Source organism: Drepanopeziza brunnea, assembly GCF_022702325.1.
Source record: "Drepanopeziza brunnea f. sp. 'multigermtubi' strain 214-2 chromosome Unknown ctg7, whole genome shotgun sequence".
NCBI lineage: Eukaryota > Fungi > Ascomycota > Leotiomycetes > Helotiales > Drepanopezizaceae > Drepanopeziza > Drepanopeziza brunnea.
The window spans coordinates 828,683-841,009 of record NW_027094070.1 but is presented as its reverse complement, the minus strand read 5'-3'; the positions used below and the strand labels follow the sequence as shown (position 1 = coordinate 841,009).

Genomic DNA, 12,327 nt, shown 5'->3' with positions numbered 1-12,327 from the left:
ATCGAGAAAAGGAGGTCATATCTTCTCTCTCTCTCTCTCTCTCTCTTTCTTGGCATATAAATGCACGCCGAGATGGGATGGATGGATGATGGGGCTGCATTGTATGTATGTATATAAATGAAGAGCCGAAGAGCGGAGGGGATTTAATTTAATTTAACACAGTTTAGTTCTTTTTTTTTTTTTTTTTTTTTTTTTTCTTCTTCTTCTTTTCTTCTTTTCTTCTTCTTCTTTCTGGAAAATAATAAGAACAGTGATTTTTTAATTTTTTTTTTGCAAAAAAAAAAGAGAAAAAAAAAATATACATATATATATATATATGGAAAAAAAAAAAAAAAAAAAAAAAAAACTTGGCAAAAAAATGAAGGGTTCGAAGCGTTTCTTCCTTCCTTCCTCTCTTTACCTATCCCTTCTTTACCTATCCCTTCTTTACCTATCCCCTCTCTACCTATCCACCCCAAGCCAGCAACACGCGCGCCCCCCTCCCTCTCTCCCTCTCTCCCTCCCTCCCTCCCTCCCTCCCCCCCCCGCCCGCTTTATACATCCATCCCCATCTCCATCCTCCCTCTCCCTCCCCCTCCATCCCCCTCCCCATCTCCATCTCCATCCCCCTCCCCCTCCATCTCCATCCCCCTCCCCATCCCCCTCCCCATCCCCCTCCCTCCCCCTCCCTCCCCCTCCCCCTCTCCCTCCTCCTCCACAAAAGCAGAAGCAAAAGCAGAAGCAAAGAATCCTTTCCTTCCCACCTCGCCTCTAGTTTGGCCCTCACCAGTCCTCACCAGCCCTCACCAGTCCTCACCAGTCCTCACCAGTCCTCACCAGTCCTCACCAGTCCTCACCAGCACAGCACAGCACAGAAGCGAAGATAAAAAAAGCCCGCATCCAAGCCTACCTTCGCCTACCTACGAGCGTCTGTCTGTCTGTCTGTCTGTCTGTCTATCTGTCTCTCTGTCTCGGGGGCGTTCGGGGAACAGAGACAGACGGACGAACAGACGGACGGACAGACGAACGGACGGACGGACGAACAGAGACAGACGAACGGACGAACGGATAGATAGATCTTTCTGGCCGGCCGAAGATCCCGAGGACGAGGACGAGGACGAGAACGAGACCTGGCTGCGGCTTGGTTGCGGCGGTGCGGCGGTGCTGGGTTCGTTCGATCGGGGGGCGGGGAGGGGTCGTGGTATTGACGAGGTGGAGGAGGTATGGGGAGGGCTAGCTGGATGGATGGATGGATAGCTGGATGGATGGATAGCTAGCTAGCTGGATGGATGGATGGATGGAGAACGAGAACGAGAACGAGAACGAGCTCGCTTACCAACTAAGTAGAGAGGGAGGTTACCTTACCTTACCTTACCTTCCTCGAGAGAGGTAGTGAGCGATAGGCCGGCGATCCGCGGAAGGGGTAAGCTGACTAAATGACTAAATGACTAACTGACTACCGTAGCTGACGGACTAACTGACGGACTAACTGAGTACCGAACTAACTAACTGACTAACGCCTCGGAAACAGAACCTGGAGAGCCCGAGGTGGGCTGCTTTTCTTCTCGCACACTTCCCTGATACTGCATGACGCAAGCGGAAGAGCTCCTAGGATAGAATAGAAGAGAATAAGATGAGATAGAAATTTCTTGAGGCCGTCTTGAGCTGGGAGTTGGGTGGGAGTGAGTGAGGGGGTGGCTCTTTGAGAATATATGTATATACAGATATGTATATATATATATAAATATATATACAGATATACACAGATATGTACAGATATATATATATACAAAGGAATCCCCTTTCCGAACTTGGATTTCGTCCTTCCCGAGCTGTGTCTCCGAGTCCTAACGCCGCCCGACTTGCAATGGCGAGAGATCGTCGATAGGACCATGGCCGCTAGTCTGGTAGGGGACGACGAGCGTGCGGTCGTCTTGTTGAGAGGCTATGATCGGGCCTTCGGCCCTACGGATGATATACCGGGAAAGTCGAGGAGGCCCTTTGATCGCTGCATTTATGCACAGCTCTCCGAAATACGGGAGAGTAGCAGGGAAGGAACGTAGGTGCCAAAGGTGTCAACCACCTCTATACACTTGCGCGAGTCTCGGTCGAGGCTTGCGCCTGGACTACCGGTAGGTCTCGAATGCTCGAGTCGAGTGCCGGCGCCAAGCACGGGCGCGCGGTGATGGGCGCAGTCCACGGGACGGGCGGACAGGATACCGGCATCCATGTCTGGTGCTTTTAGACTTGAGGAGTCTGTAGACGGCGCGAGAGGTAGGTAAGTACCTGAAGATGCGCAGGTTTCTCAGCGAGCTGGGAAATAGGAGGAGAACGGACCGTGGATCTCGGAAATCCAAACCGGGAGCGGAGAAGGGGGGACGGAGCGAGGGAGCAGACAACGCTATGGGTTTCTCATAAGGCCTGCGGACTTGCCAAATCCTGTACGGATGGAAGCAGAGCACGACAGTTGGTTGCACCCTTGAGCTGGGGTGGCAGCTCCCACGGGGGGGAATGTGATGTCTGCTGAGCGATCGCCAGCCACCACGCCGGTCTGGCGAGGGAGGAGGCGGGCAGGTTCTAACTCTGGCGGCGGGATAGCAGCAGATGTCAACCATCGTCAAGCCAGGCCGGAAGAATCCAAAGCGTTGCGCTTTTCTCGGTGCAGATCGAAACGCTCGTTGGTCGCTGCGTTCGTCCTGATCCGAGTACGCTTGATTACCGTAGCGAGGGACGGGCTGGATTCCAGGTCGGCCGCCGGTCTACGATTCTTGCGACTACTGACACCCAGCAACCGACGCAGCCAGACCAGATCAGAGCGAGCCAAGGCCCAAGTGTCGTCCGTAGGTTCAACGGGTGGGCTTGCCGTGGCCGCGCAGCGGTGGCTTGGATCTCGCACGGCTGGCTGGCGGATCAAGACGCAGAGGAGGAGGGGGCAGGAAAAAGTAAATGGATAATCTCTGCTGGCTGGTCAGAGGATGGAGTAGCGAACGGCTCACCAACGCAACATCTCGGGGCGTTGACGAGGTTGTTCTGCAAAAGATACTCAAATCCCACCTGTTCCTCGACGGGATGAAAGAAACCCAACCTGGTACCTAAGCAAGCGGCAACATATATCCGATGAAAGGGACAAGAGGTCCAAGTCAGAGAGAGCGACGTGGAAACGAACATGTGGATGGATCGCAACACTGTATCTCATAGATGACAGTTCGAGTGATTTGAACCGTAGCTGACACGGAACCGATTCAAGTAATTTGATTGTCGTTCACAAGAGCCCTCTTTTTAGAAAGAGATTGTCATTGAACAGAGACAGACAGACCATTTCCACCGATTGGATCGTCGTTTATATACGTCCGTCTCTCTCCCCTCGCCAGAAAGCTGATGTTAGTAAGCAAGTACCATATCTCGGTCCATGGCATCCTCCCTCCCTCTTGCTCCTTCCCTATTCTCCTGCACGAGTGATCGAGAGCCTGCGTGCGGTGGACCAGTCGGATCTCGCTCAGTCGATCGATATCAACATGTAATCGACGACAGCGTTGATATTCGTCAGGTGGTAGCGAGACCGAGGAGCTATCTCCGCACGGATTTATCCGCCCTGATAATCTTATTTCAAGAGAGAGTAAGCGCATCAAATCTCTACAGCGATCGGAGTAGTACCGGTCGTAGTAGTAGTAGTAGGATATTCGAGATTATACCTCGCTGCAGACGATCACTAGATCATCCCATGAGAAAGTATAGCTTCAAGATTGGAACGGGAACGGCCGGGAGGGGGGACGGTCAAGGGACGGGTCTCTCTCTGGCTTCACGGTCTTGGAAGTGAACCATTCCGAGGTTAAAAGCAGCGCTGATCTCACGCAGTCCAATGACCGTCTCCTGAGAAGGGAAAGGATCCGTGGACGGTTCCAATGACCGCCCATCTCTGCCTGTGAGGTCCCCTCTCCTGAGCCTGGTTGCCACAGTATCAGTGTGTAATCAATAATATCAGCTTGGATAATTGGATATATCGAGGACGTGCACGAGAGGGGCGGGGCTACCCACCTCACGTGGCAGGATCACATTAAAAGCATGATCTTAAACTTGTCAAATCGAACGATCGGGGGGGGAAAAGGAAGAAGAAGAGAAAAGATTTAGAAAAAAAAAAAAAAAAGGAAAAAAAGAAAGTGAAAATACATGGATCGCAAGTTGGCTGACCGAAGTACTGGCCGCCCAGTCTCGTCCACCACGTACCACGTACGTCCTTCTCATCTCTACGACTACGAGGTGATAACGCCCATGTGGTTCCATCAGGCTGCAACCACATCCTCTCGCCCCTATGCTCTGAATGTGAAGGTGGGAATAGCTTCAAATGTAGGCGGCGATGTTCCGGGTACAACACTAGGCTGTGCCGGACTGCAGTGAAGATGGGATTCGCGAACCAATACCCTAACCAGGGCCGCTCATCGCCCGTCCAGCCTTGCGCCACACCGTTCACATTTCGACTCCGTACTTATGCACTAGCCTTGGCGTCGTCGACGTGGTAGGTACCGGTAGGTATCTCGATAGGTACGGTAGTAGTAGGTATACGGTATCAAAGCCCGATAGTAGTAGGTAGGTAACTCCTCCCACACGCTGCCCGGCCGAGGCTGCTGGGCATCGTGTCGGCACTAGCGAGCAACCTAGATAGAGAGAGCCCAAAGAAAGGAAAATAAGACAAAAACCAAAAACCAAAAGGAAAAAAAAGAGAAAAAAAGGAACGACCAAAAAAGAAAAAAAAAAAAAAAAATCCAAAATCCAAAATCCAAAATCCAAAATCCAAAATCCCCCCGACGTGTCCAGGGTAAAGTATATCGCCGTCGAAAAGCTAGATAGGGAAAAAAAAAAAAGCATGGCGGCCTTTGGACACATTTTTCCCATGCCCCACGTATCGCCAAGCTCCCCCCCCCGGTCCGGCCGGCTCTCACGATTCTTCTGACCGTGACCGCCCAAACACGTTCCGTGACACGACCCGCGATGCAAATTAATAAGTAAACGTTTCGCGGCCGGCGCCGTGTACGTAGTACAGTACTACTACTACGTCCTTTGTATCAAGCCGCGGGAGTTTGATACGATACGATGCGTGCTTAGCACTTTGCTGCTCCGTAAATCGCCAAATCTCACACACACACACCACGCCACACACAGATACGTAGGTCCCGGGACCGAGTAGATACGGTCGGTCGCTACCGTACTGTAGATACGTAGTACGTACCTACTACACTACCGGTACGTACGTGGTGGATGCTCGGACCCTCCTCCTCCTCCCCTCCTCCCCTCCCCTCCTCCCCTCCTCGCCTCCTCGCCTCCTCCCCCCTTCCCTGCAGCAGATAAAATGCCAGCTGTCTCGCACGGTGCGCTCTCGATGCATTCCCCGCAGCTCTGCATGTTGTAATTCCCGGTTCAGGCGCTGCAAACTCACAAACTCACAAACTCACAAACTCACAAACTCACAAACTCACAAACTCACAAACTCACAAACTCTCTCTCTCTCTCTCTGTCACTCACTCACTCACTCTCTCACTCTCTCTCGTTCTCGCTCTCATCTCACACCTCTCACCTCTCACCTCGCTCGAACCCTACCGACCGTACCGTGCCGGTCGCAGAATACGTACGGATGACGCGAGTGCGCCACGCCGGCATAACCAGAAGTAGTGGTCGTAGACGGGGTGCATCCTTGAGCAGGAGATTTTTTTTTCTTTTGATCTTTTTCTTTTTTTTTTCCCTCTCTCTTTTCTTTTTCTTTTCTTCTTTTCTTCTTTTCTTTATCCTTTTTTTTTTCTCTTTCTCTTTTTTTTTTCCGACGAGGGATGATCGTCTCCACAAGACTTCCGACGTCCGTCAGATAGATACTACTATAAATGGCGGGCGGGTAGCCAGGCTCCGCTGGATGCCACGCACACCCACACCCACACGCGGTGGGAAGGAAGGGATTCCGTACGCGTGACGAGGGCCGCGGCGGCCGGTGCGATCTTGATGAAGGGGAAAGATCGAATTAATCTATTTAGGAGATTTGATGACTCGATGATCGTTTGGCTCTTACTTAAACTTCGCGGCCGTTGCGCGAGAGCGAAGGCCCGGGCGTGGCTGGTTGCCGCCAGCAAGCAAGGCTGAATGAAGCCGGACAGGTAGTGAGTGAGTGAGTGAGTGAGTTACTGCTGCTGAAGTACTACCTACGTACGTAGTACCTAGTAGTACTTTTACTACTGTACGTATAGAAAGCTCGGATCAGCTTGTGATTTGCTCGTTTACCCAAAAGAAACTTTCTCGCGCGTGTCTGAGCTCGAAATAGAAATACCAAGTCAGAGAGCGGCCGATGAGAGAGAGACAGAGACAGAGACAGAGACAGAGACAGAGAGAGAGAGAAAAAGACACCGAGAGAGAGAGAGAGATCCTGTGAAAAAGAAAACATTCCGGCTACCCGGCGTGTTTGGTTAAGCGAATGCCGACCGCAAGGGGTCTTCAGAGTTCAACTGCCAGCCACCCTGCCCGTGCCGTACCGTACATGGCACGGAGGAGTAATAAGATTTCCAGACTCCCAAGTCCAAATACGTAGTCCTAATACAACTAACGGAGGAAACGCAAGGGCGGGCAGGAAGCGGAGGCATGACGAGAATCTCCGGTCATATCCATCGGCCTTCCGTGATTCTCGACCGCTGACCACTTCCGACGACAGGCTCTGGACACGCACTCGCGACCCTACCCGCCCGGGGCCCCGGATAATAGATATCTTTATCCAGAATCTTAATCCAGAAATCCCCCGTGTGATACTTTTTTTTGTCGTATTGCAGCCGCGCATCTGCAGCGCACGTCCTTGACAATGTCCCAGGTAGAGAGAGCCGATAGAGTTTCGCCGTCTTCTACGGAGTATAGGGGACGTCCGTCCGTGCGGTGGTGTGTTGCAACTTGCATCGCGTGGTCTCCGGGTCCACCAGCAGCAGGCTGCAGACAGATGCAGGTTTCAACTGCGAGCAAAAGACCAGGTACTCTCCATCAACATAACGCAATATCTCTGCGGAGCTGACGGACTGACTCAAGATCAAGCAAGGTGTGGATGATGTCCGAGCTCCCAACTGTCGGGTGTCTGCGATGATGGCACTGCATAATGATTTCTCAAATCGTGACGTGACTGATTGACTGACTGATTGATTGATTGATTGATTGATTGATTGATTGATTGATTGATTGATTGATTGATTGATTGATTGATTGATTGATTGATTGACTGACTGACTGACTGACTGATTGACTGACTGACTGACTGACTGACTGACTGACCCTGGTTAATAAGTATCAGACGAGGTAATGAAGTTTAAATCGATAATGCCTGTACCAACGTGGGAATGGATCCGACAAACCTTCCTACAGGTAGTTGTAGTTCCTTCGCTTAGACCTGCACCGATGTCTTGATCTATTTTCCAGACGAGGAATGGTCAGGTCAGGGCTTTTGAGCCGCGCATCGTGAGTGAAAAGCAAAGCATGGACAACTAACTACTGACTACGACGGTAGTTGTTGTATGAGCGGCGGAGGGGACTTGAGAGATGCAGACAAGACGCACGACGCAGACAGCCAGCGATTGGAGGCTGGGATGGCGGAGAGCCCATCTTGCAGCCCAAGCCGTTCGTAGCATGAAGATTGAAGTCCGTAGTTCTGTAGATGCACTTAGTATACAGATAGGTATGCACGCAGCCCGGCTTTTTGTACTCAGCTGCATGTACGTACGTAGGATGTACGGAGTATGCAGGCGCCCGCTTGGATTCGACCCCCTCTGCAACTTTCCGTGGAAATATCTCGAGCAGGACAGACAGAGAGGACTTCGAGAGTACTGTACTGACAGATTCCCAAGAGCGTGCCGTGATATCAAAGTGGATAGAGAGATGGATCGATGAATGATAATCGTGTACTGACTGGACTGGGCTCGTTCGGAAAAACAGGAGGCAGGGAAGCAAGCAAGCAAGCAATATCTCCGTCCAGATTTGGTCGCATCGGATTGTATCGGATCGCATCGGACTGCATTGCATTGCATTGCATTTACTAGTACGGTAGTAGTAGTAGTACATCGCATTCATACTCTGTACTTATTGACTGCTGGTGGATCAGATCGGCTGCCCTTGCCAGAACAGCCACGTAACAACGTTTTTCCGACGACCCAAGGCCGGGCCCATGCCCACGGCCACGCCCACGCCCGCACCACACCACACGGCGGACCCTCTACTTCTAGGCCTGGAAGCCCTTGCAGCAATCCAGCATCTAGGTACGGTACACTACTGTCGCATTTAGTATTTAGTTGTAGTATTTAGCCTTTAGCAGATTTAGCATCCAACATCCAGCATCCAGCATCCAGCATCCAGCATCCAGCATCCAGCATCCAACAACCAGCATCCCTCCCCCTCCCCATCCCCCCTCCCCCTCCCCCTCCCCCTCCCACTCCCCCTTCCCCTGCAACATTCCTACTGTACTTACAGTATAATAATATACATACTTCTAACATCCCTCCCTCTCCCTCCAAGAAAATTGCCGCTGTAGAATACTTAGCAGCAAATCAGCATATCAGCAAACCAGAAAACCAGCAAATCGGCAAATCAGCAAATCGGCAAACCAGCAAACCAGCAAATCAGCAAACCAGCCGGCCCTCAGCTCTCAATCCTCAGCCCTCACTCAGCCTGTGACCCCTCCCCCCCCCCCCAGAACGTGTCCATAGCAACGTCGCTTCAAATTCGATACGTCTACACCCTCCTCCTCCTCCTCCTCCTACTCCTCCTGCTCCTGCACCTCCCCGTCCAGTGCTTCGCGAACATTGCCACGCTTGAATCTCCGGCCGCCGTCCATCGTCCATCTGCTTGTTCGTGACCCGTGGTCAATTGGGCTTTCGTACGTTCTCGCCTCTATTCACTTCGTCTTCCTGGACATTCCCGACAATCAGAAGAAGAGGTGATTCGCCCTGTCGACGACCATTGGTTACGGCCTTATTCACAGAGGGGGGGGAAAAAAAAAGGAGAAAAAGGGAAATAGGATCCTTATCCCAAGCGAGCCATTGCGCTGTTCACTGGATCCACCCGGACAACCAAGCTTGTGTGCAGATTCTCCGAATTCGAAGTGGGAAAAGAAAGGAATAAAAGATCAGAGCAAAGAAAGAAAAGGAAGAAGGAGTAAGAAGAGGTCGGTGCATTGAACAGCGTTGAACTTCCCCGGTGGTAGGCTAAGCAGCAGCAGGTCATGAAAGCAGTGCCCTTTTAGGACTACCTAACCCCCTAGGCAGAACATATTGATATCTCAGAAAGAAAAAGAAAAAAAAAAAAAAAAAGCAAAGCAAAGAAAACAAAACAAAAGAAAAGAAAAGAAAAGAAAAAAAGATACAACCTCGAAACAGAAAGTGAACACTCGCTATCTTTTCGAGTCTCGACTTGAGCGCTCCAGGCTGGAACCACAACCAGTGGGCGCTGAGATTTCCATGCCACCCTCAACAGCTCGTCGCGATACCTCACACAAATCACTCGGCCAACGTCGAGACAAGTCAGACCTGGCTCGCTGCTCTGTTGATCTGAGTTGGACCAGAGCGGCGTCCGACAGTGCTCGTTCCAGGGCATACCCCTCTCCGCCCATGTCAGGATCTCCGCCGCTTCCACCAAGACGAAACCTCGAATCCAGCGATCGTGGTCATGGAAGCTATGGGTCGGGTGGACAGGACGTCTATCGGGGACTGCAAACACCTCAAATGGATCACATGGAATCGAGAGGGTCACCGTTGAGAGGCTACATGCCAGAACAACCGCCCTCGATGCTCTATCCAGTGCATTATCGACCAGAGCAGATGGGGCCTACGCAGGCCCAATACCAGCAGGCGCTTCCCCAAGTACCGCCACAACCGCAACCGCATCACGGCTACGCACCACATCCGCAAGCTTTACAACAATTTCCAGCTCCCGACAGGCAACCAGTAATGGAGGCGCCCGGATTTGAATCGCCCAAACAGCAGAGAAAGACCAAAGGCCATGTCGCGTCGGCGTGTGTGCCTTGTAAAAGGGCGCATCTCAGGTATGTATGTCTCATCTGATACGTGTTGCAAGTGAACTAACCCTACGCAGATGTGATGGTATGCCTGTCTCAGCTATGGTCTCTCTTCGCTGCTTGCCAGTTTTTTGTTTTTGTTCCTCCCCATGCCGAGATGCGAACCGTGTTCTGCGGTGCATGTCCGTCTTGGTTAGAAAGTTCTAGCGGGCTCTTGTTTATGTTTATTAGCCATGGGAATTCCGACAAAGGTTCTATGGCCGTGCGCTGTTATTGGCACTTCTTCCGGCTTACGATCCCCATCGTGCGTATAGCGCCAGTGTCAAGTCAAGAGTCGATGGTAGCCTTAGGGCACTGCGAAGCAGTATCGCATTCTTGTCAAGCCGAAGGTCGCGGGAGAGATCATGGCCGTGATGGTGCCTGTGCCAGAGCCAAGTGCATGTTTTCTTCAAAGTCCGTCCCATCCGCTGCTCTTGGGCCGGCACTGAACGTGAGGTTCTGCTTGCACACAACGTGGTGGACTCCTATCCCTAGCTTCAATTGTTTTGGGTACCTGTGGCCAAAGGGGCTGCCCTGGTCCTGGAATTTCCTCATGTTCCATCCCACACCTGGCTGACTAGCGAGCGTCTTGTTCTCTCGCTGATCAACACCCACGAGCAGAGGGCATCCTGGTCGAGAGAAGACTCGGCTTCACCTCTACGACGACGAGAGCGACTTAGGTTGTCACATGTGGATTATATGTATCCTTAGACGCCCTGGGACGACCATGTCGCATCCTACCGTCTGCTCCGGCTCTTTTAAGGGTTGACACGGTGAGCATTCTCAGGCGGCGTCTTTCCCACTGCTTCGAATGCTGCATCCAGCACTAGTGTGCCGCTCCGGGAGAGTTCAGCAGATCATCACTTTGGCACCCCCTTTCTTTTTGATTTTCTTTCGAGTCGCTTGTGTGGAGGTCTGCTGACAAGTATGATTGCAGCTCAGCGTCCTTGCTCCCGTTGTCTGAGTAATGGAAAGGAAGAGACGTGCATCGATGTGCAGCACAAGAAACGAGGCCGGCCACGGTTACGCGATGAGCGAGAACCTCGGTATGAGGCTGTGGGTGCTGGCTATCCTCCACCTGTCGACCATTCAATGAGACGTCCACTGTCCATGTACCCTTCGACTGACCCTGCTTCGTTTACCGATACTCTTCAAAGACCCGGCTCGTATAGGGTTCTGAAATCTCACGGAGGGCTAATGGGTGGCGGTTCCATGGGGCCGAGATATACGGACCATGCCTCTTCTGCAGATGCGAACATGTATGGGGCGCCCGTGCCACCGAGGATGACTTCTAGCTTCGAACCGCCGTGTGCATATCTCACCATGGAGATGCAGTTCGTCAAAACGACCCAGAGCTTTGGTGAAACGATTGGAGTCCAGTCCATCCAATCGAGAAGGCTGCAGGACCTTGTGAGTGCCAACGACCGGAACAAGGTTGCGTGCCTGCAGAAAGATCTCGAAGAGGAGCGTCGGGGGAGGGAACCAAACTATCTCCCGCCCATCTACCTTACCAAATTCGAAGAGGACCACGTCATCCAGACTATCGGGTTTGGACCAGAAGACATTGGGTCCTTAAGGATCGATCGGCAGGAAATGTTCACGTTCCAAGCTCCAGATGGGCAACAAAGAACATTCCAGGTTCGCCTCGGACTGGGGAAGAGAGAGTCGACTTATTTCATTGTCCTCCTGCTGGTTCTGCCATCCACGCCACAGATGTACCATCAACCGTCATCATCTCCCTATTCGCGCGAGTCGTCTTCTCGGGATGCCCAATATGGACATCCAACACCTCAACCAGGCTACCAACCAACTCCTGGGGCGTCGCCTTTTGTATCAACAACTTCCGGCTTCAGCGGCGACCCTCGCAATGAGATGTCTGTTTATAGGGCGAACGGTCCTCTGGGACCGGGGGCCTCCTTTGCGCAGTCTGCTTATCCCCAAGGCCCCGCTCCCTACCAGACGCCACGGAGTGAGCTGCCACATGCGCCGGTCCAGGCACAGCCACAGCCACAGCCACAGCCACAGGTCCAGGTCCAGGTCCAGCCACCGCCACAGCCACAGCCACAGCCACAGCCACAGCCACAGCCACAGCCACAGCCACAGCTTTCACAGCTTTCGCATGGCTTCCAGCTGCCTCCTATCCGGGACCAGCGAGGGGAGCTTCTATCGTGTCCTACGCGCCGAAGGGATGATAGGAGTGGCCGCGTCGATATTGGCGGGCTTCTCGAACAGCCCGGGTCGGATCGCAGGGGAGCGTGAGTGGAATTTCGGCGCTGTACATGCGGTCCTTT

At 52.4% G+C, this 12,327-nt stretch overlaps 2 protein-coding genes across 2 annotated transcripts; one reads left to right on the top strand and one right to left on the bottom strand.

Moving 5' to 3' along the window:
• Positions 1-6,848: 6,848 nt before the first annotated feature.
• L3040_004713 (uncharacterized protein) lies at positions 6,849-8,058 on the bottom strand (the record flags this gene model as incomplete). The annotated part of the gene is made up of 6 exons (XM_066156309.1): positions 6,849-7,086; positions 7,263-7,267; positions 7,347-7,399; positions 7,548-7,639; positions 7,712-7,757; positions 8,025-8,058. The coding sequence occupies 6 exons, from the start codon at positions 8,056-8,058 to the stop codon at positions 6,849-6,851; spliced, it is 468 nt and encodes a 155-aa protein (XP_066011725.1).
• Positions 8,059-9,440: 1,382 nt separating this feature from the next.
• Positions 9,441-12,295, top strand: L3040_004712 (uncharacterized protein; the record flags this gene model as incomplete). The annotated part of the gene is made up of 5 exons (XM_066156308.1): positions 9,441-10,024; positions 10,075-10,082; positions 10,974-11,674; positions 11,835-12,005; positions 12,149-12,295. The coding sequence occupies 5 exons, from the start codon at positions 9,441-9,443 to the stop codon at positions 12,293-12,295; spliced, it is 1,611 nt and encodes a 536-aa protein (XP_066011724.1).
• Positions 12,296-12,327: the final 32 nt, after the last annotated feature.